The following is a 23,990-nucleotide window of genomic DNA, read 5'->3' as shown; positions in this document are numbered from 1 at the left end:
GAATGGTACGGGTTGGAAGGGACCTCCAAACATCATCTAGCCCAATGCCCTTGCATTGAGCATGAACATCACCCATTAAATCAGGTTGCCCAGAATCCTGTTGAACCTGATCTTGAATATCTCCAAGGATGGGGCCTCAACTATCTTCCTGGGCAACCTGTTCCAGTGTTCCACCACACTCATGGTAAAGAACTTCTTTCTAATTTCCAATCTAAATCTACTCTTCTCTAATTTAAAACCATTGTGCCTTTTCCTATGACTACAGGCTTTGTAAACAGTCCCTTTCCAGCCTTCTTGTAGGCCCCCTTCAGGTACCTTTCTTTTGTCAGCCTAGCTCCAATGTAATGAAGCTAAAGGAGTTTCCCAATAAGAAGACTTACTACAATTCCCTAAACCCATGCTGGCCAAAGAGGAGTGTTCAGCATTCCTATCTTCCCCATGTTATAAATTAATGCCTATAGTTTCTCCTCTCCTCCTCCCTCAAGTGGACCCCTGGGCCCCTCAGTTTAGGAAGGATGTTGAGTTGCTGGAATGTGTCCAGAGAAGGGTAACAAAGCTGGTGAGGGGTTTGGAGCACAAGCTCTGTGAGGAGAGGCTGAGGGAGCTAGGGTTGCTTAGCCTGGAGAAGAGGAGGCTCAGGGGAGACCTTATTGCTGTCTACGACTACCTGAAGGGAGGTTGTAGCCAGGTGAAGGTTAGTCTTTTCTCCCAGGCAACCAGCACCAGAACACAAGGACACAGTCTCAAGCTGTGCCAGGGGAGGTTTAGGCTGGATGTTAGGAAGAAATTCTTCACGTGAAGAGTGATTGGTCATTGGAATGTGCTGCCCAGGGAAGTGGTGGAGTCACCATCACTGGAGGTGTTGAGGAAGAGACTGGATGGGGTGCTTGGTGCCATGGTCTGGTTGATTAGATAGTGTTGGATGATAGGTTGGACTCGATCTCAACAGTCTTTTCCAACCTAGTTAATTCTATTCTGTTCTATAAGGACATGAGGTATGACAAGAAGTAGACTGGCTTTGAGAGTGATCTCTCACCTGATAAACAGAACATTTTTCCTCCTCAGGTTCCCTTTGCAGTTCTGCTCTGCCAGAGCTAGGAAAGAAAGTGGCTGGAATGGGCTGCCCGGGGAGGTGGCGGAGTTGCCATCGCTGGAGGTGTTCAGGAGGAGACTTGACAGTGTGCTTGGTTGCATGGGTTAGTTGGTTGGGTGGTGTTGGATGATAGGTCGGATGCAATGATCTTGAAGGCCTCTTCCAACCTGGTTTATTCTATTCTATTCTATTCAGTGTTTTACTTCCACCTCCTGTACAAAGATGACTCACCTGCTGTGGCTCCCTGAACATTTCACAATAGCTTAGAGGAAGAATAGGAAAGGTGACTGTGTCTGTGTCAGCACACACTTTGTAAAGTCTATCACAAAGCAATAACATACAATATAGTTGTGGGGTAGTGTTAGAAAGCACTCAGATCCACAAGGACAGAACATTAGCATGAGTTATTACCTACTGCAGAAGCTGACCCAGAACTACCGATGCTGCATGGACAGGATTATCCTATTGTACATGTTGTTGCAAAAAGAAAAGGGCTACTGATAGAGCAGAGAGATGCTACACACAACCAGGACACACAGACTTTCACCCATCCTAAGAGTAGCATGGCACATGGGTACCAAAGCAATCCCAGGGGGCTGGTGCTAGATGTTTTTCAGCTAGGTTTTTTGGAGCCTCTGAAAGCTTCATGCTGGCCACACAATACTGTATGTGTACTGTAAGTGCTTCTTTTCCTTTACTCCACTGCTCACCCACCTTCCTTACAATTAATGTGAGTATACTTCTGGAAGTGCTTATTTCAACTGTGGGAGCACAAATTCCAAGGTAAAACTGCCAGAAGTTTTCCAGGTCTGTAGTGTTCTTTCTAAGAATTCTCCAGAGATACCCTACTTGCAGAAAATAATTATGCCCTAAAATCCACAAGGCAGTTTTCAAATGAGTTTGCTGTGTTTTGTTGATAGCTAAAATGCAGCCTGAAAATGAACTTCAGAAGAGAATGGCAGGCTCAGATTTGAATTACATGTTAACAAATATTTTAGAGAAATCTATAGCCAGCACTGGAACAAAACAAACCAAACCCAACCCAGTTCACTTCCATCTCAGAACTTCCTGTGTTCCCCTCCACTGCCTCCAGAAACTGGTAATGCCATACCCATACTGCATTATTAAAGATCTGCAAGAAAAGAGTGGAAAGACTTTTATTTTTATAAAGCCTCACCTGGAAAAGCAAGCTCTTCAAGTACTGCAGAGAAAGAATCTCCTCATTTTCTGGCACTCAGTCCTCAAAGGATTAATACCACAGAAGCATGTTGACTTGCCAGAAGAAACTATTCCAGTTTATGACAGTTTTGGCCTCCTTATTGGTCTTTTGTTTTAAGCTATACAACATACAGTCCCCATTCCACTCCTAGTGTTGTTTCATACATTTCCACCTCCTATTGGGATCCTTCTACCTCCTCTTCACAAGAGAACAGGGCTCAGCTTGCAGTACTTCCAGCAACCCAAAGTTTTGACAAGAAGAATCAGAGGAGTTCACATTATCAAAAAAGAGTTCAATATTCAGTGGAATAAACCAAACTGCAGTACATTGTTTCTAGAAGAGTTATGTGGGCAAAAGGGAAACTCCCAGCTAACTGCCACCAGCAGATACAGCAGTGAGTGATGTCCCTGCTTTAACAGAGGCTTTATAGGAAGCTTTTGACACATTTCTCTGTTTCTCTTTCCAAACTGGAAAGATGATCTGAGTGTCTCTAGTCTCAGCAAGGAGTTCTAGGACATCATGGATATAAATCTCTATTTCACATGGCCATTACAGAACAAAAGGTTAAAATTACATGGTTATTTTGGGAAGGAACATAAAGCAGAAGAGAGGTAAAGAAGCAGTAATTAGAAAGGCAAAGAAAAGCATAGAAAAACAAATGCATTCCTCTAATAGGCCCAAGCAAGTGCAAGGTGATTCACTGACACATAGCACCACATGCTACAACTGAAAGGGTGAAAATATAATAAAGTAACACTATTGCTAATGCCCACACTCTTGGTTTAATTAATTTTCTTCTATTTCCCTCTCTGGGTCCTGGCACTGTAATTGTAAAGAAGAATGCAACACACAAAGGCTGGGGGTAGAAGTGCTGCAAAAAGCTGAGACAGCATACCTGGCAGCTGCTAAAACAGAACTTCAAAGTCTCAGCTGCCTTTGAAAACCTATCAGGCAAAACCCACCCCTCCCCTTCAGCTTCTTTAGGAGCTGGTACACTTAACCACTTCAGCATGTTTGGCAGTTCTACAGCCATTTCCAAAGCAGGTGGTGGAGTGGAAAATTGTGGGAGAGTCCCAAATTGCTCAGTTGTCTCCCTTCCCCAGCAGGCAGTGATGCACGTGCTGACCAAGCAGGCCAGCTGACAGACCACAATTAAGCACAGAAAACAGGGAATTAGTGATTGTACCTCAAAATACAGAAAAGGCCTAAGCTCACCTCAGTAAACTGGGTCAGTATCTCTTGTCAGGAAACTGCTAAATCTGATGACAGCCCGTTAAAGGAAGATGAGTTGAGGATGTTCAGGTAATTGTATTGTATAGCACAAAGAGTTGGCACATTCTAAAAGGCAGTTCCCAGACTTGTCTAGGATTTGTTGAAAGATCCCTTTCTGTCAGATCCTGCCTGCAAAAGATGCTCAAGTTGCACAGAACTTACATGGATCACCTGGAGCTTGAAGCCTTTTAGGTGAGATTCCTGCCTTTACCTACAACTGCAGGCTAGGAGGTAGAGACTGTTATTTGCAGCACCTAAAAAAAGAAAAGCTTTTAAATCCTATCCATTTGAACAGGCACCCATCTCTGTCATGTTTCCTCCACCAATGTGGACAGAAGAGTCTATGACATAGTGGTGACAACTCTGCTGGTCATCCCAGCTGCACACTATATCCACCTTTTCCCTTTGTGGTTTGAGAAGCACAGGAAACTAGGGATGGTGCTGTTTCCTTAGGATGCAACTTGGCAACTAATGACTCTGGAAACCAAAAGCCAAGAGCAGGTATCTCTGAAGGAAGTGCAGTAGCTTTCATAAGCTACAGAGGGGAAAAAAAATAATTATGCAATCCTATATTCTGGTCCAACCCAATCCCTTTTTCCAGAGCCAAACCGGAATTGTTTCCTACAGCACACACAGAAAATTGTATAATTAGTCAGCAGCTCCCAGTCCCAGCAACACAGATGGGAACCATGGAATTACTACCTCAGGAATTTCACCAAGTGATTGCATGTAATGTTAAGCATGAGAACATCAAAGATGCAGCTGCAGATACTAAACCCTTATAAGGGCAGACTGAAATAGCTGAGCCACTTAGTGGAATAATGTCCTTTCAAGAGACCCCTCCCAGCACAGATAAGGCACATCAAGAGAGGACAATAACAATAGCATCCAGTGTCAGATCAAGAAATCTCCATTATATGCCATTTCTTCCTGCTTGATGCCTTTCATGATGTTTCAGCAACGTTCTAAACAGAGCAGCCTTTTCTCAGGAAGGCTACAACTGGGGCATCTCATAGAGAATGAGCCTGCACTAAAGACAACTAAGAGTTCAAACATGGCTTCCAGATGGTTTGAGCTGAACCACAGTAACATTTGCAAAGAGGTTAATCTTCATGTTGTGTACTGTGCTTATGGCTCTCTGGAGACTAGCTGGAGTGTATGAGCACAAGCAAGCTCTTGCAAAAGGCAAGTAACAGACACTAGAAAAAACTGAAAGCAAAGGACAAGAGCAGTTGTTACCTAGCTTTGCTACCTAACACAACATACAGTGTAAACATCAGAGTGAGACTTTGATAAACAAGGTGCAACCAACCATGCCTTCTGTAGCAACAGAAAAAAGTCAGACTATGAAGTTACATGCTATCAAGCATTTAGACAGTTTCAGAGTGGGGCACTCAAGCAACAAAACAGGCAGCACCACAGTTCTCTCCTTTCACAGAAACACTCCTGAGTAACATAGGCCTAATGCCTACACTCACATACTCAGGTTCTGCAATGCTTTAGAGGTCATAACTCATTGAGGAATTTGTTCTGTTTAGCAAATACCAATAATGAAGAAGAGTGGGCTTTGTGAATCCTGTTACAGAATCACAGGATGTGAGGTATCACACAGAATCACAGATGTTAGAGGTTGGAAGGGATCTAGTCAAACCCCACATTCTGTTCCTATCAGCCAAACAACCTAGAAGTTAATGGTAACTTGCATTCCTACACTGGAGTACTGCATCCAGGTCTGGAGCCCTCAATACACAAAGGACATGGACCTGATGGAGTGGGTCTAGAGGAAGGGCATGAAAGTGATCAGGGAGTTGGAGCACCTCTGCTACGAAGACAGATGGAGGGAGCTGGGGTTGTTTAGCCTGGAGAAGAGAAGGCTCCAGGGAGAGCTGATAACAGCCTTCCAGTACTTGAAGGGGGCCTACAAGAAGGTTGGAGGGAGAGACAAAGTTGTAGCCAGGAAGGGGTTGGTCTCTTCTCCCAGGCAACCAGCACCGGAACAAGAGGACACAGTCTCAAGCTGCACCAGGGGAAGTTTAGGCTGGAGGTGAGGAGAAAGTTCTTCACCAAGAGAGTCACTAGTCATTGGAATGGGCTGCCCAGGGAGGTGGTGGAGTCACCATCCCTGGAGGTGTTCAAGAGGAGATTGGATGTGGCACTTGGTGCCATGGTCTAGTCATGAGGTCTGTGGTGACAGGTTGGACTCGATGATCCTCAAGGTCTCTTCCAACCTTAGAAATACTGTGATACAAAGGCCTGTAGTGATTGCATGAGGGGAAATGGTTTCAAACTAGAGAAGAGTAGATTTGGATTGGATGTTAGGAACAAGTTCTTTACCATGAGGGTAGTGGAACACCAGAACAGGTTGCCCCAGGAGGTAGTTGAGACCCCATCCCTGGAGATATTCAAGGTGAGGTTTGGCAGGGCCCTGGGCAGCCTGATCTAGTTGAGGTAGTCCCTGGTTACTACAGAGGGGGTTAGACTAGATGACTTTTGGAGGTTCCTTCTGACCCAAACCATTCTATAATTCTGTGTAGCAGAGATAGTAGAGGATACCACATTATGTAAATCATTTAGGATAGCATCAGTAGGAAGAAAGTGCAATTCCATCAATAAATGAAAACATAAGTGTGACCACCAAGAAAGCAAAAAAATCAGTCATGCAACCAATGTCCTGAACAGAAGGACAAAATGTTTAAATGACTGAAAATGGATAGGATCTAAATTGCTTGAAACACAGCAGAATAATCCAGTTATTGAAAAGGGGCTTTCAAAAGGATTTTACCAGCACCTATTATTTTATTTAACCATCATTTTTAAAATGTATTATATACATTTTATTGATATGCTTCAAAAGAAAAGCACTAAAGTATTTGTGAGCTTTAATAGACAGCAGAGAAAGTAATTGTTCTTGGGGATTTTTTTGAGTGAAATTAAAAACCCCAACTATGTATTTGGACATGGCACTTGAGGACCTGGTTTAAAGATCATGGTCTTAGGTTGATGGTTGGACTTCGTATCTTAGAGGTCTGTTCTAACCAGCACAAGTCTCTGGTTCTACAATTAAAACGCAGCTCCTTCTTGAGAGTTTGAAACTGAAGAAAGATTAGCAAGTTCTCAATATTCAAACCCAAACTTTATGAAAGGCAGCTGTTCCAACACATCTTTAGAGGCAGGGGTTTTTTTACAACTGCTCATAAGGGATAAGCTCTCAACTTTTGGGTTTTTTTTTGGTTGGGGGTGGGGAAAGTAAGGAGTTTTGAAAATGGAAGGCTAGGGAGGATCCCTGTAATTAGCAATCCAAATCTCACTCTCTTGAAGAATATTCTGAAGATATTATGTGAAGTTCTTTATTTGGAAGAGATGTGTTTATCAATGCACCTCATCTTAAGAGCAGCAAAGTCTTTGACAAATCACTTTTGGGGCTCTCTCTGAGAATTTACCTGAAGGAAGGTTGTGGACAGGCGGATGTTGGTCTCTTCTCCCAGGTAGCCAGCACCAGAACAGGAGGACACAGTCTCAGGCTGCGCCAGGGGAGGTTTAGGTTGGATGTTAGGAAGAAGTTCTATACAGAGAGAGGGATTGCCCATTGGAATGGGCTGCCTGGGGAGGTGGTGGAGTCACCATCACTGGTGGTGTTCAGGAGGAGACTTGATGGGGTGCTTGGTTGCATGGGTTAGTTGTTTAGGTGGGTTGGATTGGTTGATGGGTTGGACGCGATGATCTTGAAGGTCCCTTCCAACCTGGTCTGGTCTAGTCTAGTCTAGTCTCAAGAGCCTGTGATTAGATCTTCCTGTTTTCCCAGTTTATTTTCTTCACAACAGATGAGATTGTGTTCTCCTTGCCACGTTTACTGCCTGAGTTGGAAAGCCTTTAACTCCTGTTCAAATGACCATCCACCAGAGGATATTTACAGAGAAGTGAAAAGCCTCATGAGCCTGTCAAAGACTCTTAAACCCAAGCATAGAATAGAATAAACCAGGTTGGAAGAGATGTTCAAGATCATCGCGTCCAACCTATCAACTAATCCAACACCACCTAATCAACTAAACCATGCAGCCAAGCACCCTATCAAGTCTCCTCCTGAACACCTCCTATGATGGTGACTCCACCACCTCCCCAGGCAGCCCATTCCAACGGGCAATCACTCTCTCTGTGTAGAACTTCTTCCTAACATCCAGCCTAAGCATCTTCTAGTGGAGCTCAGATCAGAAATATACTGAATGGAACACTAAGAAATCATTTCAAGAAATCAGTTCAAGGTTGTTTAGGGAACAGACATGAGAAGAAGTAGTCACTACCTTGCACATAGCATGTTGTCTTTAATGAGTGCTGGAAAGTTCTCATTTGAAATTCAGAATTATTGTTCATAACAGATTGTGCTGGGTTAACGCAGCCTACTCTCACGAGCCCCCTTTTCCCAGAGAGACATGGGGGAAAGTAACACACAAAAAGACCCTAGACTGAGATAAAGAAGTTTACTGAAATAGAATGCACAATTCCTTAACCTATTTGCAGACAAGCAAAATGAAGTAGCAGAAGCCAGTGATAAAAACAGTTCCCCTCACCCAAGCACAAAGAAGTCAGCCCAGTGGAAAAGACCATCATCCCAGAAACTGGAGGCAGCAACCAGAAGAGGAAGCCTTTCACCTTACAATCTGAACTTCAAGACCCACCATACTTTGCTCCAGCCAGCAGTTTCATTTATAAGCTGCCATAATGACAGCATGGTGTTGAATATCAGCAGCATATTCAGCTGAAGCCATGACAGTGACAAAAGCCATAAATCCTAGAAACATATTTGTCACTATCATGAAGACCAACACAGGTGTCAAACCTGAGCTTCTGACAAAGAATTTCATTCCATTTATGCTGCTTTGGGGCTAAGATCTCAGAAAAGAAAAGTCCCTGAAAATGCTGTAGTAATTGTAAACATAGATGTGGATCTGCAAGGTCAAACAGTTCCTAGCCTTTATTGATACGACTGTTACCTCACTGAGGATCTATACTCAGTCACCAGCAGCAAGAAACAAAATTCTTAAACTTACTCAATCTGAAGTGTCAGCATCTGCAGCTTTTCAAAATGGTAAGCAAAGAGAAGCTGACACCTGTTTGCTCCTCAGCATCTTTATCCCAATACCAAAAATACAAACAACCCAAACAGATGGTCCTCACCTGGGTTTCCTCCTCCTCTCCATAGTCTACCAAAACAGAAAGTTTTCTGAGCTGAATTTTGAGGAAAACTCAGTTGTCAACACTGAAGACATCTGCAGCCCAACTTTGCTCACATTCTTCAGAGAAAATGTTACAATAATGTTTATAATATTTTTTCAGCAACAAGCAAATGAAGAATTCTTTACACGTACAAAAGAGTTAAGAACACAAACCACAGCCCTTTTGCTCCAGTGGGTGACTCTTGCCCAGACTAAGCATGCCTGGCAGACAGCTGCCAAGTAGCAAGTGCAGCACTTCCAGATAATTTCCTGAGACCAATTAGTGCCATCTGAGTTAAGTCAAGTCCCAAGTGTCAGGTAGAAGAAAGATAGAAAAGGCAGTGGAAGAAGACATCGACTGAGATAGATGCAGTCTGAAATTCAAGCAAAGGAGCCATGCAACATCATGGGTACCAGCAGCTGGAACATAAACAGTGTCTTTGATAAGGCTCTCTCACTTTGAAATTCCTTTTACTAAAGGTTGTTGTCTCAGGGCCAGTTTTCAGTAGACTTGGATCAGCTAGGCTGCTTTGGCCTCTCCCCAGTTGGTTTGCTGTGGAGAGTAACTGGATGAGAAATGTTAATATAAGTTCAGTGAGTGCAACAGGAGAATGTCTGGAAACTGTGGTATCTGCAAGCACTACCTAGCTTGTTCTTTTTATTTGAGGTTTTTTTAAAGGATATTCATCTTTCAGCTATTGTCATAGAATGAAAGCCTAGAAGTAACTGCTCAGGATGAAGGACTCCAGACACATCAGCATTTCCATCCTGACATTGCAGAGCCTACCTTTAATAGTGCCCTTAAACTTGGTAGTGGGCACCATTCCTGGACAACACAATAACCAGCTTTCTTCAGCCACCAAAAATCCCTTCTTGCTTGTTATAAACCAAGGCCTCTTACTCAGAGCTTTTTGGCCACACTACTCTCTAGCTGATAGCACACAGTGTTGGGTGAAGACTAAGAAAGTCCTATCATGACAAATGTTACCTGTGATTGTCACTCACCCTATTCTGCAAGCAAAAAGCTGGCATTCCACAGCAGAGTTCTGGTTGTTCCATCTTCTGCAGATGACAATATATGCACACTTCAGAAACATCTGAACTAGTGAACACAATCACCAAGCAAAGCTGTCTCCAACATGCATAGTACTGACTGGTTTTACAATTCCCCACCACCCCACCTCCATCTTTTTCAAAAGAAGCAGTTTTTTGTTAAATGCTGGAGCCCTGCATTGCTTGCAAACAGCTGCTGCTTGATACCAGCAGCCCAGAGAAACCCTGGGAAAGGACAGGCTATGACAGAGCCAACAGAATACAATTCACAAACTCTTCTGTCAGCCACTAAACTTCCTGGATCTGAAAGGTGGTGAAAATTAGGGGACAAAGCAAAATCTCCATAGGGAAGGCTGACTAAGACTTTTGGGGACAGAAGAGGGCTTTCTCTGTACTTTTGGCAGGGAATGCCCATTTAAATCACAGGATGAAACACCAAAACCTGAAACCATTAACTCATCTCCACTTGACTCCAGGCTCTTTGGCTGCTGACTTCAGAGACTTTTCCAGGGACTGCCCCACATGAGGGCTGCCTTTTGGACAAGGTTTTCCACACAGACCTCAGATCACTCTCAGCTCCCAACATCTGACAGGTTTACCAAGATTGCATGATAATCTTAATGCAGATTTCCCTTTCTCAGATACACAACATAAATGTCTTCAACACAGCTGTTCAAGATCATTGTGCTCACTAGAGACCAAGCTTTATTTCTAACACCACCCCCTAGACACCTCAATTCTCTTGATGTGGAAAGGTATAAGGCAGACCTGGAAATCTTAGAAATATTCACAACTAGTTCAACTTCAGGGCAGCCCTGTAGAATATAAGGCAAATGGAGGAAAAGTTGTTAATCTGTCTTGTCCTTCATAAGCCTGGCTTGGAAAGGGCATTTCCATTTTTACAGAGCAGCACTCTGTTGTGTGCCTGGGAGACAGGATACAGAACATGCAGCTCTGAGATTTCAAACTGCCTCACTGTGACCCACAGGAATAGCACAGTTCACAGATGGGCCCATTCAATCCCTCTGTTCTTAGGCCAGATGGACCTGCCCTAAGATCAATGCCAGAAAGGATGCTCTTCTGGGAAGCTTCCCAATGCCCTTCTCAGCTGCACAAGTGTGAACTAATTCCAACAGCCATGGCATGGCAGCAAGGCTTGCATTTCTACCTCACTACCTGCAAGACCAATCAATGGACAAAACTTGAGGTCCTTGTCTGGGGAAGAGCCAGGGATGGATAAAAATATTGCTTAAAAAAGAAGATAAAATAGGAAAGGGGAGAAACCAGACATTTGTGGGATTCCCTGACAGCTCTGTGCAGAAGGAAGGGCTGGGCTGGAAAAAACAGGGCTCCAGGTTCCTGCCAAGCTGTCTGAGGCCCGTCTTTTCCAAATAGCTCAAAGAAACAGCCAAGGCTCCCTTGTAACCCTTTCAGAGCTCCTCTAGAGAGAAAGAGTGCTGTGGCCTGAGCTGTTCCCATAGAGCACCCCTCATTCCTAGAAGGCTGTAGGCAGCAGCAGACACGATCTCCCCTGTAAGAGCAACCGAAGTGAGAGCTGCAGCCACATTAACCCTCTGAACAACTCTCTAGAAAGCAAACATTTTAATGGTGATTGGGAGGTTAAAATAAATGCAGAGGAATGGGAGACCTGCTGTTCACTTCGCACCATGCAATATCTAGAACCTACACAGGGTATCTCAGAGAGATCTAAGATCAGGGTGGAGGTGGGGGAGGTTATGAGTCAAATTGTGCAAGACACTCAGATTTCAACTTGTTCTATATCAAATAAGATGCTTATTGAAACAGAAAACAGTATGTGACTTCACTCACACCCAATGAAGCCCACTGGTGGCAGCTGAAAGCAGGAAGAGAAGTGTTGACTGGTAAGGAATAAAGGTAAAAAAGAGGAAAAAAAGCCTTGTTGTCAGCATGAACTGGCTGTACCTGTTGTTCAGTTTTACATCTACTGCAATAATCAAAGAAAAACAACTGCATATGGATAAAAAATTCAGTGGTTAGCAGAGTCAGAAGCCAGCAAATTATTAGTATATGTAAGCTATGAGTTAGAAAAGAAAGACACAGTGTTGTGCTCCTATTTGATGCACTGGGTTTGTTCCTTGTCACCTCTATGAATACAACCTGACAATTATTAGAAGGCTAGATAGATTTCCATTTACAGCTTGAGAAGAAGGGGAATGTTTAGCTTTGGAGAGACAAGTAAGGGAAGAGATAAAAGAAACAGAATAAGTAGTGCAGAAAAATCAATCAAGCATTTCTGTTTGCCTTCAAGTAACAAAGGCGCAGAAACTTTTGGCAAATTTGCGGGGGGAAACTTAAAAAGGAAACTTTTGCATGATACATAATTCACCCTTGGAACTCACTACTACTGCTCAGTGACACTACTTTCACTTTCTAGAAAGTGAAAATATATGATGGACAACCTACACACTAGACCAAGTGGAACAAAAAGCATTGTGAGAACTACACACCAGCTGCTACAGAACAAGCTTCCCTCCCAGACAGGGAATTTCACTGCTGCACACCAGCACATTTTCTGGGCTTCTGCTAAGGTGGTGGTGGCAGTCCCTTCGAAGCAGTCCAGGGTGACAAATCCCATGTTTACATTATGGTAAGGTCAGTTTGTGAAGGCAGCTGAAATGAGAAAATCCAAATGCACTGCTGGCTTGGGGGAAAGTACGAATCCTCTGTTTACCTACCAACATCGGCTGCTTGCTGGGAGTAACGGGAAGGATCCTATCTTCCCAGAAGGAAAAATCATGCTGTCAAAAAGAAGCCTTTCCCTTCAAATATCGAGAGCTGTTTGCAAAACCCATAACCACCCAAGGCCAACAGAAACAGGTGATGCAGATTATGTCCCCTGTGCTCAGCTAGAGCCAGCCCAAGGGAGGCTGCAGGCAGCAGCTCCAGCAAAGCCTCTCAAGAAGTGCTGAGTGGAGAGGCCACACTGACACAAGTCTGCCAGTGCAGCACTCTGCCCTGCTGCGAGGCCCCCAGCTCTCGCCTCCCGCTCCCCGGCTCCTATGGTCTCCCTGCACGTGGCCCTAACCCCTTTGCCTCTGGAAAGGGTCCTGCGATTAATCTCGCTCATTACCTCGGAAAAGTAACAGCGCGGCGGCTGCCAGCCAAGTCCGACTCAACAGCGTCTGGGGAGCCCAGGCTGCAGGGCCAGGCCTCAGACTGTCTGGGCAAGTCACGAGCTTTCCGCCTTCCCTCTCCCGCAGGCTCCAGGCAGACAGAGCCAAGGCCTGGCTACGGGAAGCAGGGATCCTGCTTGGACTGTGCCAACCCATGGTGTTGAGGCTCAGGGCAACTTCTGAGCGGGAGGGAGAGTGATCAGACCTGCCATCACAAGTTTCTTTACTGTGACCTATATATGTTTATTTTTACATGTATAATTTTCATATATATTTTGTGTCTCTAGAAAAAATCATGTTTAAAAAAAAATACAAGGTAATTCATTATTTCTCAAGTTTGTCAGCCAATTCACTGCCACAGCTAATAGGCTCTCACTGGTGACCCTGGGAGGCATGAAAAAAAAACCACCACCAAAAAAACCAAACCCCAAATAAAACCTAACCAACAAAAACCGTAACACCAAACAACCCAAAACACCACACCAACAAAACCCAACAAAACCAAATAAACAACACAAAATACCACACCAATACAAACAAAACCCCACATGAAAAAAAACAAACCAACACCACAACCCAAACCAAACCCAGCCCATCAAACTCCCAAAAAACTTCAAGAGGTTGCCAAGGCAGCAGAAGGCTCTTACAGGCACAAATAGGCACACATAGAGGAAGAACACACACAAACTAGAGACAGGTGAGTTGCAAGAACACACAGCTATCCAGGTTGTACTTCTGTTTTTCACCTGCCCTCCTCAAACTTCCTCCAAGCATGAAGTAATAATAGACCAAACTCCAAAGGCAGGCTTCTCAGAAACGCTGCTTCTCGAGGCCTGCAGGCAGAACCAGCATGACACAGCTGATGAGGAGATGCAGACAGAGCATTGGTCATGAAAAAGAAAACAAGAAAAGAAAAGAAAAAAAAAAAATCACTGTACCCACCCTCAATTACTCTTGCATCTCAGATAAATTTAATTTGGGCATTAGGGTAAAGGGACAAGGAGAAAAGAGAAGTGGACAAGCAATGACGAGTATGGGAGAGATGCATGGCTATGTTACCAACAGCACAACTCAGTGCTGCTGATCTGGCACTTCTGTGCTGCTTAGCTAGGGAGGTGTTAAGGTCAATGCAGTTTGCTCAAACAGAACTGAAGGCCTATTATGCAGCCCTCAGTGCCTACTGCTTTCTCCCTCCATTTCTTCCAAAGGCACCAGTGGAGCACAGTCTCCCAAGTCAGCTTGCACCTTGATGCTGTGCAAACAAACTGGCTCCAGCCACTTGGCAAGTGCAGCACAGGACAGCAGTGAGACAGCCTCTAACTGGGAGCTTGAACAAATAATTTAGAAGATAAAGTCACTATCAACTCTTAAGATGCAGAAAACTACAAGGCAAGGCACATATAAGAATAAATTTATTTCTCTTTGTTACAAAAACTTTGTGTAAGCTGCCAAGCTCCCTGGGAATTCCCTCCTCCTTACCTCTAGCTGCAAGCACATACATAGCTCTTTCTCACCTCTACTGCAGCATTCATGATACCTCTGCCATGCTAAATCCACACAAGTACTGAAAAAAACCAATATTGTCCCATCAACTGCTCACTCTATGATTGTGAGAATCACCAAGTCTACCTCTTGGCTATTCCTGCATCACTCCTCTCTCAGCTCTTCAGAGCCTGTCTAGTCAGAGTCCAAGCCTGATTTCTTACCACAGCTTCAAAACTTAAAATAGAGGAAACAATGAAGCCACTTTCATCTTTCCTTGATGTCAAACACAGCAAGCTACACCTTTGACACAAAGGCTCAGGACTGGTGAACCACAGTTAGCCTGTGACAGCTGTCTGGAGCCATTCTGACAAAGCTCAGAGCTTCACTGGAAACAGAGGAGTCACGTGCACTAGCACAAAACACACTCTCAAAAGAGATCAGAGACTCAACAAAAAACTCACAGGTCCAAAGAACATATACTTAGTATGACTAAAGCAGAACATCTGAAACCTAAAGCATGTAGTACCTATACCCCTAGCAGTAAACAAAACTGACACAAAGCAGTAGTAAGCACTAGGTGGGGAAGGAAGATAGAAAGCATTCTCTAGCCAGCAGAGGCTAAGAAGGCCAGTGATTAAAAAGGAGGTCCTGGACTGGGAGACTGTAAAAGCAGTATAAGATTGTCAGGAGATACACAGCTGCAGTGTGCAAAGGTGTGGAATGAACCATCATTTTTCTGTGTAGAATTTTGGGATACAAACTGATATATACTTGGTATTAGAACAGGCACAGGAGGTTAATGTTTTAAAGTAGATTTCCTGCACCCATATTTTCAGCTGGTTTGTACAGAAGCAATATATGCAATGTGACCCAAAAGCACCTACTATGTGAATACTCTGACTATGCTATGAGTGGGCATGTAGCTTGATTCCTTCAAAAAGCTGCAGGCTTACTGCACACCAGCTATTTCCAGAGTCAAGGCATACATACTGTTTGGAGTTCCTAAAAGTCTCAGGTGCCAAATGTCTGGGAAGCATCTCCTATTTTCCCACCCTATTCGATACTTCCAGACAAGAAAAAAGTGCAAATGCACAAAGCAGAACCTGTTTGGGAACCTGGACATACAGCAGGTACATGCAGCAGAGTCTGTGAAGCCCTGAACAGCTGCCACTATTACTATCATTGAGAATGACAGAGCAAATTAAACTTAGAAAGCCTTAGATGGGACAATTGAAGAAGTCTGGGTTTCTAAAGTTTAACCCAGATTACACAGCCTGCCAACAAAACATCATTTCTCAATGAATCTGAGCATCTTGGCTGAAATAAGCTAAGAGGTATTTCAGGCATGTCAAGCACTGAGAAGAGGATAATCTCTTCATTTCTGACTGCAGCAGCCCTCCCAGGCTGTCTGGTATAATTTGGACTGCCATTCTACCCTCTAATTGATGACAGGGAAGTTTGCTTGCCTACCTGCCCTAACCAAGCCAGATAAATCTGTCAGAAGGACCAAGGGAAAAAAATATGCAGAGTACTTTAAAAGAAGAATGTACTTCAAGTTTGAGAAAGACGTTATGAAAGAAGAATGAAACAGAGGTTTGAAAAACCACTGACCACCTCACTGCTGAGTTCTGGCCAACTGCCCACAGGAGTTCTAAAAGATGAATCTGAGCAAGGATGGCTACCATGAATCCAAATTACCCACTGAAAGTACAGAAATCTGTACAAGCTAGAAAGAAAACTTTCTCACTGACTTTGGTCCAGGTCTTGGAGATTAAGGGACCTGCAGAGCCCAAGTTATTTTTTGAGGAGAAACTCATGTCTTTTTCAAAAAAGAAGTGATGTGAAGTTGCAGATTCCAGTGCTAGGCTCTAAGAACATCTACTGTCTCCACCAGTAGGCATTGTGGAACTATTTGTCAACAGACACTCAACAGTTTAGCTTCTGAATCAATAAGCTTCGTTCTTTTAAACACCTGGGTTTGACCTTTATTATGCAACTGAGAATGCTTTCAAGAGAATGATTTTTTTAAGAGCAGCTCTAGTAAGATCTTGGCTTCAGTAACCGGAAATTAGTTTTGATGGACAACAAGGAACCACTTTCATAGTTGCTGTCCTCAGCTTATGTCACTAAAATGTGATAAAAATTGTATATGGGAATATTAAATACTTCTAACAAAATATGTAACCACAGTGAGTGCCTTTACAACAATGTGGAAGGATGACAATTTTGATGGATACAGTGAGAAGCTGAGATAGAATTGAAATAGGGCACTGAGACAGGACTAGACTTAAAGAAAGAGAGCAGATTTGGCATAGCCTTTGTGAGCTACAGAGAGCAACAAAGGCAGGGCTGCAGCAAATGTGGCAGAGGCTGACAGCCATGTTAAGGTAGTCACAAGTTAAGCCCCTGTACAACTTGGAACATCTCACCTCTTGAGCAGCCCTGCAAGATTCTTTGTCTGGGGCACAGTGAAAGCCTGAACAATCGTTTTAGTGGGAACAGTGCCGATGTTTATGGAAAGTGACAAAAACCATTAACAATCTCAGAAAGCACAGTAGTTCAGATTTATCAAAGAAACATTTTAATATATTCACAACTGTGCTCTACATGACAAATTCAAGATGGCCTTTGCCTTTTGGAGAGCAGACTACTGATTTGGCACCTCATCTCCCATTGCCAAAAGAATTCAACAAATGAAAGGAGAATTTCTTTTGAGAAACATGTAGATGAGTCAGTACTGGGAGAATGGGAATTAAAAAGGAGGTAAAGTTGTCAGTAAGTACAACCTGAATCCTATAGATTGCAAGCATCAAACCAAAATTCTCAAACTAGCCTCAGCAGCACTAAACCAGCTTAGATTTACCACAAAGCCATACAAGAACTGTAAGGACTGAGTTTCAGAGGCAGATGTTTGAACTGGAGCCAAGAACAAGCCAGATAAGAGACTCATTTACAAAACATTTCCATCCTTGCCGCATTCTACAACTGATAGACAAGAACCTTAATGGAACAAAACAGGAAGCTTTTCTTCAAACAGTCATCCGGCACCGAGCGCAGGCTGACACCCATCAGATGACCCTCTATGAACTGCCTGCTCCAATATAACAGATCAAGTAGCAGGAAAGGCATTTACAATACCAGATAGCCATCTCCATATATCATGACCTTGATATTCCTTCTGGAATTCTCTCATTAAATAAAAGTTCATAGCCCAAGCAATCCAGCACTGCCTCAGGAATCCCTTTTTTTCTTCTCCAGGTTTACACAAACCTTTCAACTCCCAAGTACTCTGGCTCTTCAAGACAAGCAGCTATGAAGAGACAGTAATTCAATAAAGAAACTTAAGGCATCTTTCAGTCCCTTACTCTGAGGATAAAAACAGAGCAACTGAAGTACTGAAGGACTAAATGGCTCATACAAGGTGTGAAGACAGAACCAATACTAGCTGTGACTGGACAATTCTGAAATACTTTTGGATTGCTGTACAAAATATATACAGAACTTCTAAAGGCATTAACCTGTTGCCTACAATGCCAGATGAGTCACAGCCCTGGAAGCTGTTCAAAGTTGAGTTCTAGGCATTAAATGATGGGTTCTCAGATCTGCAGTAACGTATAACTGAAACAGTTTCAGAAGCAACATGGTGAATTGGTGACTTCTGCAACAGAAGATTTTGACCATCAGTAATCCTTCTTCCAGTGATACCTATGTGTCCATGCAGAGGGGCAAGAGGTGTTGAGAAAGGAATGGATGCTGTAAGACAGCCTGCACTCTGCTGCTCTCTCAAGCTAAGTAGGAGGGGAAGGCAGTTTACACCTGTTGGATAGGTTCTTTATTTGGATTAGGTAATAGCCAGCCTGGCTGGGCTCCAAGAGCAGAATTACTGCCACCTCTCTCACTAACTCCAAATCCCAGAGGCAAACATTGTGCTGGAACAGGAACAGGCCAAGAATTCATTTCTCACATTCCACCTCTTTAGGCAGGATGAAAAGCAGTGACTGATGAAATAAGAACAATTTTACTTGGAGCTTACCAAATCCCATTCCAATCCTCCTACTGAAGGATCCATTTGGGAAAAGATGATCACTCAGGTCACATGTGTGCACTGTGTGTCTGCCTCTCATCTTCCTGCAGTAGCATTCAAGCACCGATGACAACAATCAGTATTTTCATGTATACAGTGCTTTCTAGTCCTAAACTCATGTGTTGGAGAAGCTCTGGCTCATTATTCTATTTTAAAAGACAAAAATGAAGGCTTAGGCAAAGGAATAAATGATATTTAATTAAGTGACAAAGGAAGAACTCAAGCCTCCAGCAGTTCTGAGCCTGAATTCAGCCTAGTCTACTGCAGCAAGCTCGCCTTGCTCTTTGCTTCCAAGATCCAGAATCCTTGGGGCAAATCTTGCTGTTCTTTCAAACCCAGGAAGAATGGGCTTACTGCAGAAACACTGCACTGAAGTCCATGAGTGTATCAGCCATAAGCACAAATTCACATGTCCAAACTTAATAAAGAGCATAAAGAAGCCATCTGAAAAAGAAATTTTACTGACACTGCAAGATGCTGCTCTATCTTTGAAGAATCAAAAACTGAGATTAAAAGCAAAAACATGAAGATGAGCCCTAAACTTACAGATGCAAGGATAAGAAATTATCAAAGAGAAAGACATTTCCCCTTCATTCTATATGTTCATCCATATCCTTATTTCACCATGAACCTGTCAGTTCTATTTTCAAAGGGCTAGTTTCTAGGGTGGTCCTGATAAGGACAAGCGCTAGGCCCCTGGATGTCATCTCCTGAGCAAGCAGCCAAATACAAATTACAAATCAGCTCCTGAGTGCATTGTATTCTTCAAAAAGCTGGAGCAGCCAATTTAACTTACCTGACTGCTGAAGGGAGAGCTTGTTTGTCAGCTATATGAGTGTCTGACTGAACAGCTTGCAATGACCCTCTTTTGTTGAGTTGTGACCGGTAGCTCTGTGGGGCAGCTGCATTCCCCTTGCTTATGGCTCCACTTGCCAAGTTCAGGTTTGTTAACTAAAGAGGGGGGGAAATAAAAAGAAGACACCAGAAACAATTAAAAGCAAAGAAAAGAGCGAAAAGTGTCACTAAATAAACTGGATAGAGCATATACTATAAGAAATATGATGCTAGAAAAGGGAAATCTTCAGATACAGAAGGACTGTGCTAGCTGCATAAAGCAGTGGGAGAGATGACACCAACAGCCACCATGCTTGAATTCATCTCGAGTACCAGCATTAAAACAACAACCTTCCCATTCACAGAAGAATAAAGGGGGGAAGGACAAAGATGGGGCAAAAATCCTAACATAACAAAGCAACATCACATTCCTGCCATGTGAAAAATTAACTCTATATGCACTGATTAAAAGCTAGCAGCTCATATGACCCTAGGCACAGACCAGAGAGTCTGCCTCGTTGCTGTGAGCTGTGTCACTAAGCCAGCCACATGCATCTGTCCTCTCTCTACCCCTCTTCTATGCACTCCTACAGGCACAGCCCAACAGCACATGTCCTTTGAATATAAAAATTCAAACCCAAACTCTACCAAACATTGGAAGTTGTTGCCTGAGAAGTATTTAAACAAGCAAATGTGCCAGTTAATGACAGCCTAAAATCATGTTAGGTGCATGTTTGCCATATAAAGCTATACAGAAATTTTCTCTGTGTTATTAAGGACATAAAATGTATTCCATTGTTTCTTTTTCTGAGCCTTCTTCTTGACAGATTGAACTCTGCAAGCAGATACTGTTGGTTTATTGAAGACAGCTTGAAAGAGCTCCTGCTACAATAGTATTAGTTTACAATTGAATAAAACACAAACATTTTACCAAGGTTACAAAACACTGCAAAGGTTGCAAAGCAAAGGTTACCCAGTCAGGCATTGCCAGAATTAATTTTATGGTTGCCTTTAATTGCATAATCACATGCTGGTTTTTAGGAGCACAGAACAGACCTGGTTCTGCAACAAGATTAAAGTCATATGGCAAGCAAGGCTAGCAGTACTGCCCCCCCTGATAACTTCTGCAGCTAATGGAAGACAAGTAACCAGTAAGACACAGATAGAAGAGTCTCACTAGACCTGCATCTGCTCTGGATCCCAAAGGTGATACTTGTTAAGTCATTTAAATGTGACTTAACTCAAGCATAGCTTGAGAATTTCCAGCTTGGAGATGTTAATGCTCTTGCACCAGGATTTCTGTGCAACTCCTCAAAACAAGTAAATACCAGGTCCCATGCTATACACTACCCTCATACCTACAATAGACTTGTGCAGAACTGTGGACACTGTATCTTCTGTCTGAACTCTGGAACATGAACTAAAGTTGCAAGCAGCAACACAGTGGGTTGGCACTCCTCCTCTGGTTTAACAGTACAATGTACCCAAGTGCTTTTTAAGTTCAAAATCTTAACTCCTATTCCAAGTTCCAAACAGGATTAGAGTAGTTATACACTAGGCTTTTGCCTACTTCTCTGAAAGCAACCACTTTCATCTCATCCCTTCCCAGCTCTCTCCTTTCCTGTTCTTGATCCTTATCTGTGTGTTGTTATTCTCACCCAGTCAATCCCAGCTCCTACATTTCAGGTGTCACTCTCTTTTTTCTGCTCAGTCAAGTTTAATTCCTACAGACTTCCAGTGCTGGCCTGCCCACTACTTCTGGCACTTGAGCCACACCATTTCAGGTCTGGAACTTTCCATGGCAGCAGTTATTTGATCTTCTTCCCATGCTTTTGTTCTTAGTTCCACTTCCAGTTGCTCACATTCCCTGTATCCAAATGGTTCTAGCCTTACTCCCCTCCACAGCTTGCTCCTTTTGATGTGATTTCTACACTGCCATTCCTTCCATTTCTGTCCTTCCACCTGAATGGTCCTCAGTGTCCTCTCCCAAATTATGTCTGTGATCAAATTTCACAACCTCCTCATCCTAGTTTTCTTCACACCTTGACAGAATTCTCACTCATTCTGCCTTACAGTCAGGCAGGCTCCCAACCCAGACCAGGTCAGTGAGCAAACAGGAGAATGGGACCTCAAACCTCAGTACTCTAAAGGTGCAAATACAGAGCAATTCAGTTCAGCATCCTCACTGTGAAGGGACTCTCCAGGAAGATGAGAAGTTCTAGCAGATACTACTGAGTATTTTTCATCTGAAGCTTTAAGACAGTTACAAGCTTGCACAAAATCTTAAACCCTAAATTGCTGTTCCAGAGATTTACATGAAAATACCAGTAGATATTAAAATGTACATAATGCTTTGGGGTTTTGGTGGTTGGCTTTGGGTTGGTTTGGGGTTTTTTTTTAACTCCCCTCTCCAGCCTGGTTTTCTCTGTAACTCTTCACCTTTCCTGAAGTGAAAACTAAACCTTAAGCACAGAACATGAGGGTCCAAAGGGATGAAATTTCATAACACTACAAGCAATTTCAAACAAGATCTTTAGAGGCAGTGCTCCTCATCTTATACACAAAACAGAATTCAGTGTCCTTTGGGTGCCCCTACCTTACCCTTCAATGTTGTTGCCTTCTGTTACATTTAAATATAATTTGCAGTGTTTCCATTGCAATAACAGTGAGCCTCACAGCAGGTTTAGTTCTCACTGTGCCAGGCACTATACAAATACCTAACAATGACAGTTTCTGGCCACAAAGAGTTTATTGTCTGAAAAGAAAGATGACTGGCAAATGAGGCAAACACAGAGACCAACATGGTAAACGAAATACGATACAGATACAATTCTTAGCTTGTCAGCAACAGTGATCACACATCCAATGTGTGAAATGAAGATGACTCCACACAATTTTCTCTCCTCATCTTGATACCAAAAACCACTCAGCCTGATTAATTACTCCCCCCCGCCTCCATCCTGCTCTATTAACGTGATATGCTTTCCTCTCAAATACTGTATAACTGTTTATTTGAAAGGTGTCTTTCTAAGCAAAGCAGGTGAGCAAATAGCTTAGCATGGAGAGTTGGGGCATTTCACACATTCCAGACAGACAGGTGTTTAAACTACAGCAGGATTAAATGCAGACAAGGCATTCAGAATGAGGGAGAGAACATCAGCAAGAGTATAAGGTTTAGCTGCAACTAGCCCACCCAGAGGAGCGTTACTGCTTGTTACTGTGCCATGCACTGAGACATTTCAGCTGCTATAGTTAGCCTGCCAGGGTGATGCCTTGGTGGATTGCTGGGGCACCCTCAACACATCTCTGCTCAACAGAGTGGCTTCATTTACTAGTCACTGGTCTTCCTGATGAAACTATTATTGCCTTTAAAGAGGCAAATCAATTGTTACTTTGGCTTCAAAGAAGATAACATAGCACCTGAACCAAAGGAGATATCAAAATCTCCATAAATAGCTTGTAGCTTCAGAAACTGTGGCAGTGGAAAACAACTCAAAGCAAACAAAGAACCACTCCCTTTCCCCCCAGATAAAAAGAAAAAGCATCCCAAAGCCAAGGAAGGCAGGCTAGTGGAGCTCAACAGGGAAGGTGGCTATTAGTGTGGATCTACATGAATAAAGTTAGTTTTCATGCTGAGTTGTATCAAGAAGGTTCAAACTCTCCTGTGTGGTAAGATCTGTTGGAGAGAGTCCAAGGGAGAGCTACAAGGAAAATTGCAGGACTTGAACATCTCTTCTATGAAAAAAAACCTGAGAGAACCAGGCCTATTTACCCTGGAGAAGAGAAGGCTGAGAGGGGATCTTATCAACATCCATGAATATCTGAAGGGTGGGTGTCAAGATGAAGGTGTCAATCTTTTCAATTGCTCCCAGTGACAGAACAAGTAAGAATGGGTACAAGCTAGAACACAGGAGATTCCACCTCCACACAAGGTGGCACTTCTTTATTGGGAGGGTAATGCAGCACTGGAACAGGCTGCCCAGAGAGGCTGTGGAGTCTCCTTTGCTGGAGACTTTCAAAACCCACCTAGATGCATTCCTGTGCAGCCTGCACTAGGTGATCCTGCTTTGGCAGGGGAGTTGGACTTAGTGATCTCTTCCAACCCCCAACATTCTGTGATTCTTGTTTTCCAGTAGCAGCAAGGGATTTCAGCATATTTTTTTTCCTGACCCTGACAGTGTGTCAGGAGATGTGTGTGCACACACACTGCATTCTTCAACCACTCCTATTTTCAAACACCTCTCCTCACATCAGTATGTTCTCTATGGAGTCTGTAAAAGGCAAGTTAACACACAGCTAATATTTCTCATGATAGAATGATTCATAAAGTTTGGTCACAAATTTTAGACTACTGAAGACAGGCAAAAGGTCAGAAGCTGAAAGAAACACACTGACTGCAGAGCACAATGGGATAATAAATCCCAACAAGCTCTCATGGAAAGCAGAGAGCCCACTTGAAGTACTTCTATTTATTATCTAACACCAAGAAATAGGGGAGGAAAGAACATGCAGATTGTCACAACAATATTGATTAACAAAGCCTTGTGTTACAAAACCCAACAGCACATATATGTGATGCCTGGCT

General features: G+C 43.2%; 1 protein-coding gene across 5 annotated transcripts in view; it reads right to left on the bottom strand.

The window, feature by feature from the left end:
* Window positions 1-23,990, bottom strand: part of TTLL5 (tubulin tyrosine ligase like 5) — a 133,489-nt gene that overhangs the window by 39,241 nt on the left and 70,258 nt on the right. For 2 of the 5 annotated variants that reach the window (XM_068165608.1, XM_068165609.1), the window contains exon 30: window positions 19,368-19,522. In XM_068165608.1, coding sequence (XP_068021709.1) covers window positions 19,368-19,522 — 155 coding nt within the window. Of the gene's footprint in view, window positions 1-9,799; window positions 9,857-13,748; window positions 13,862-19,367; window positions 19,523-23,990 lie in introns of those variants that run through there. The other 3 variants (XM_068165606.1, XM_068165607.1, XM_068165610.1) reach the window with 3 other exon arrangements.

The sequence above is a fragment of the Melanerpes formicivorus genome, unplaced genomic scaffold (assembly GCF_026170545.1).
Source record: "Melanerpes formicivorus ecotype bairdi unplaced genomic scaffold, bMelFor1.0.p_v2 SCAF_90, whole genome shotgun sequence".
Taxonomy (NCBI): domain Eukaryota; kingdom Metazoa; phylum Chordata; class Aves; order Piciformes; family Picidae; genus Melanerpes; species Melanerpes formicivorus.
The sequence above is the reverse complement of the archived record's forward strand: the minus strand, read 5'-3'. Positions and strand labels throughout refer to the sequence as shown.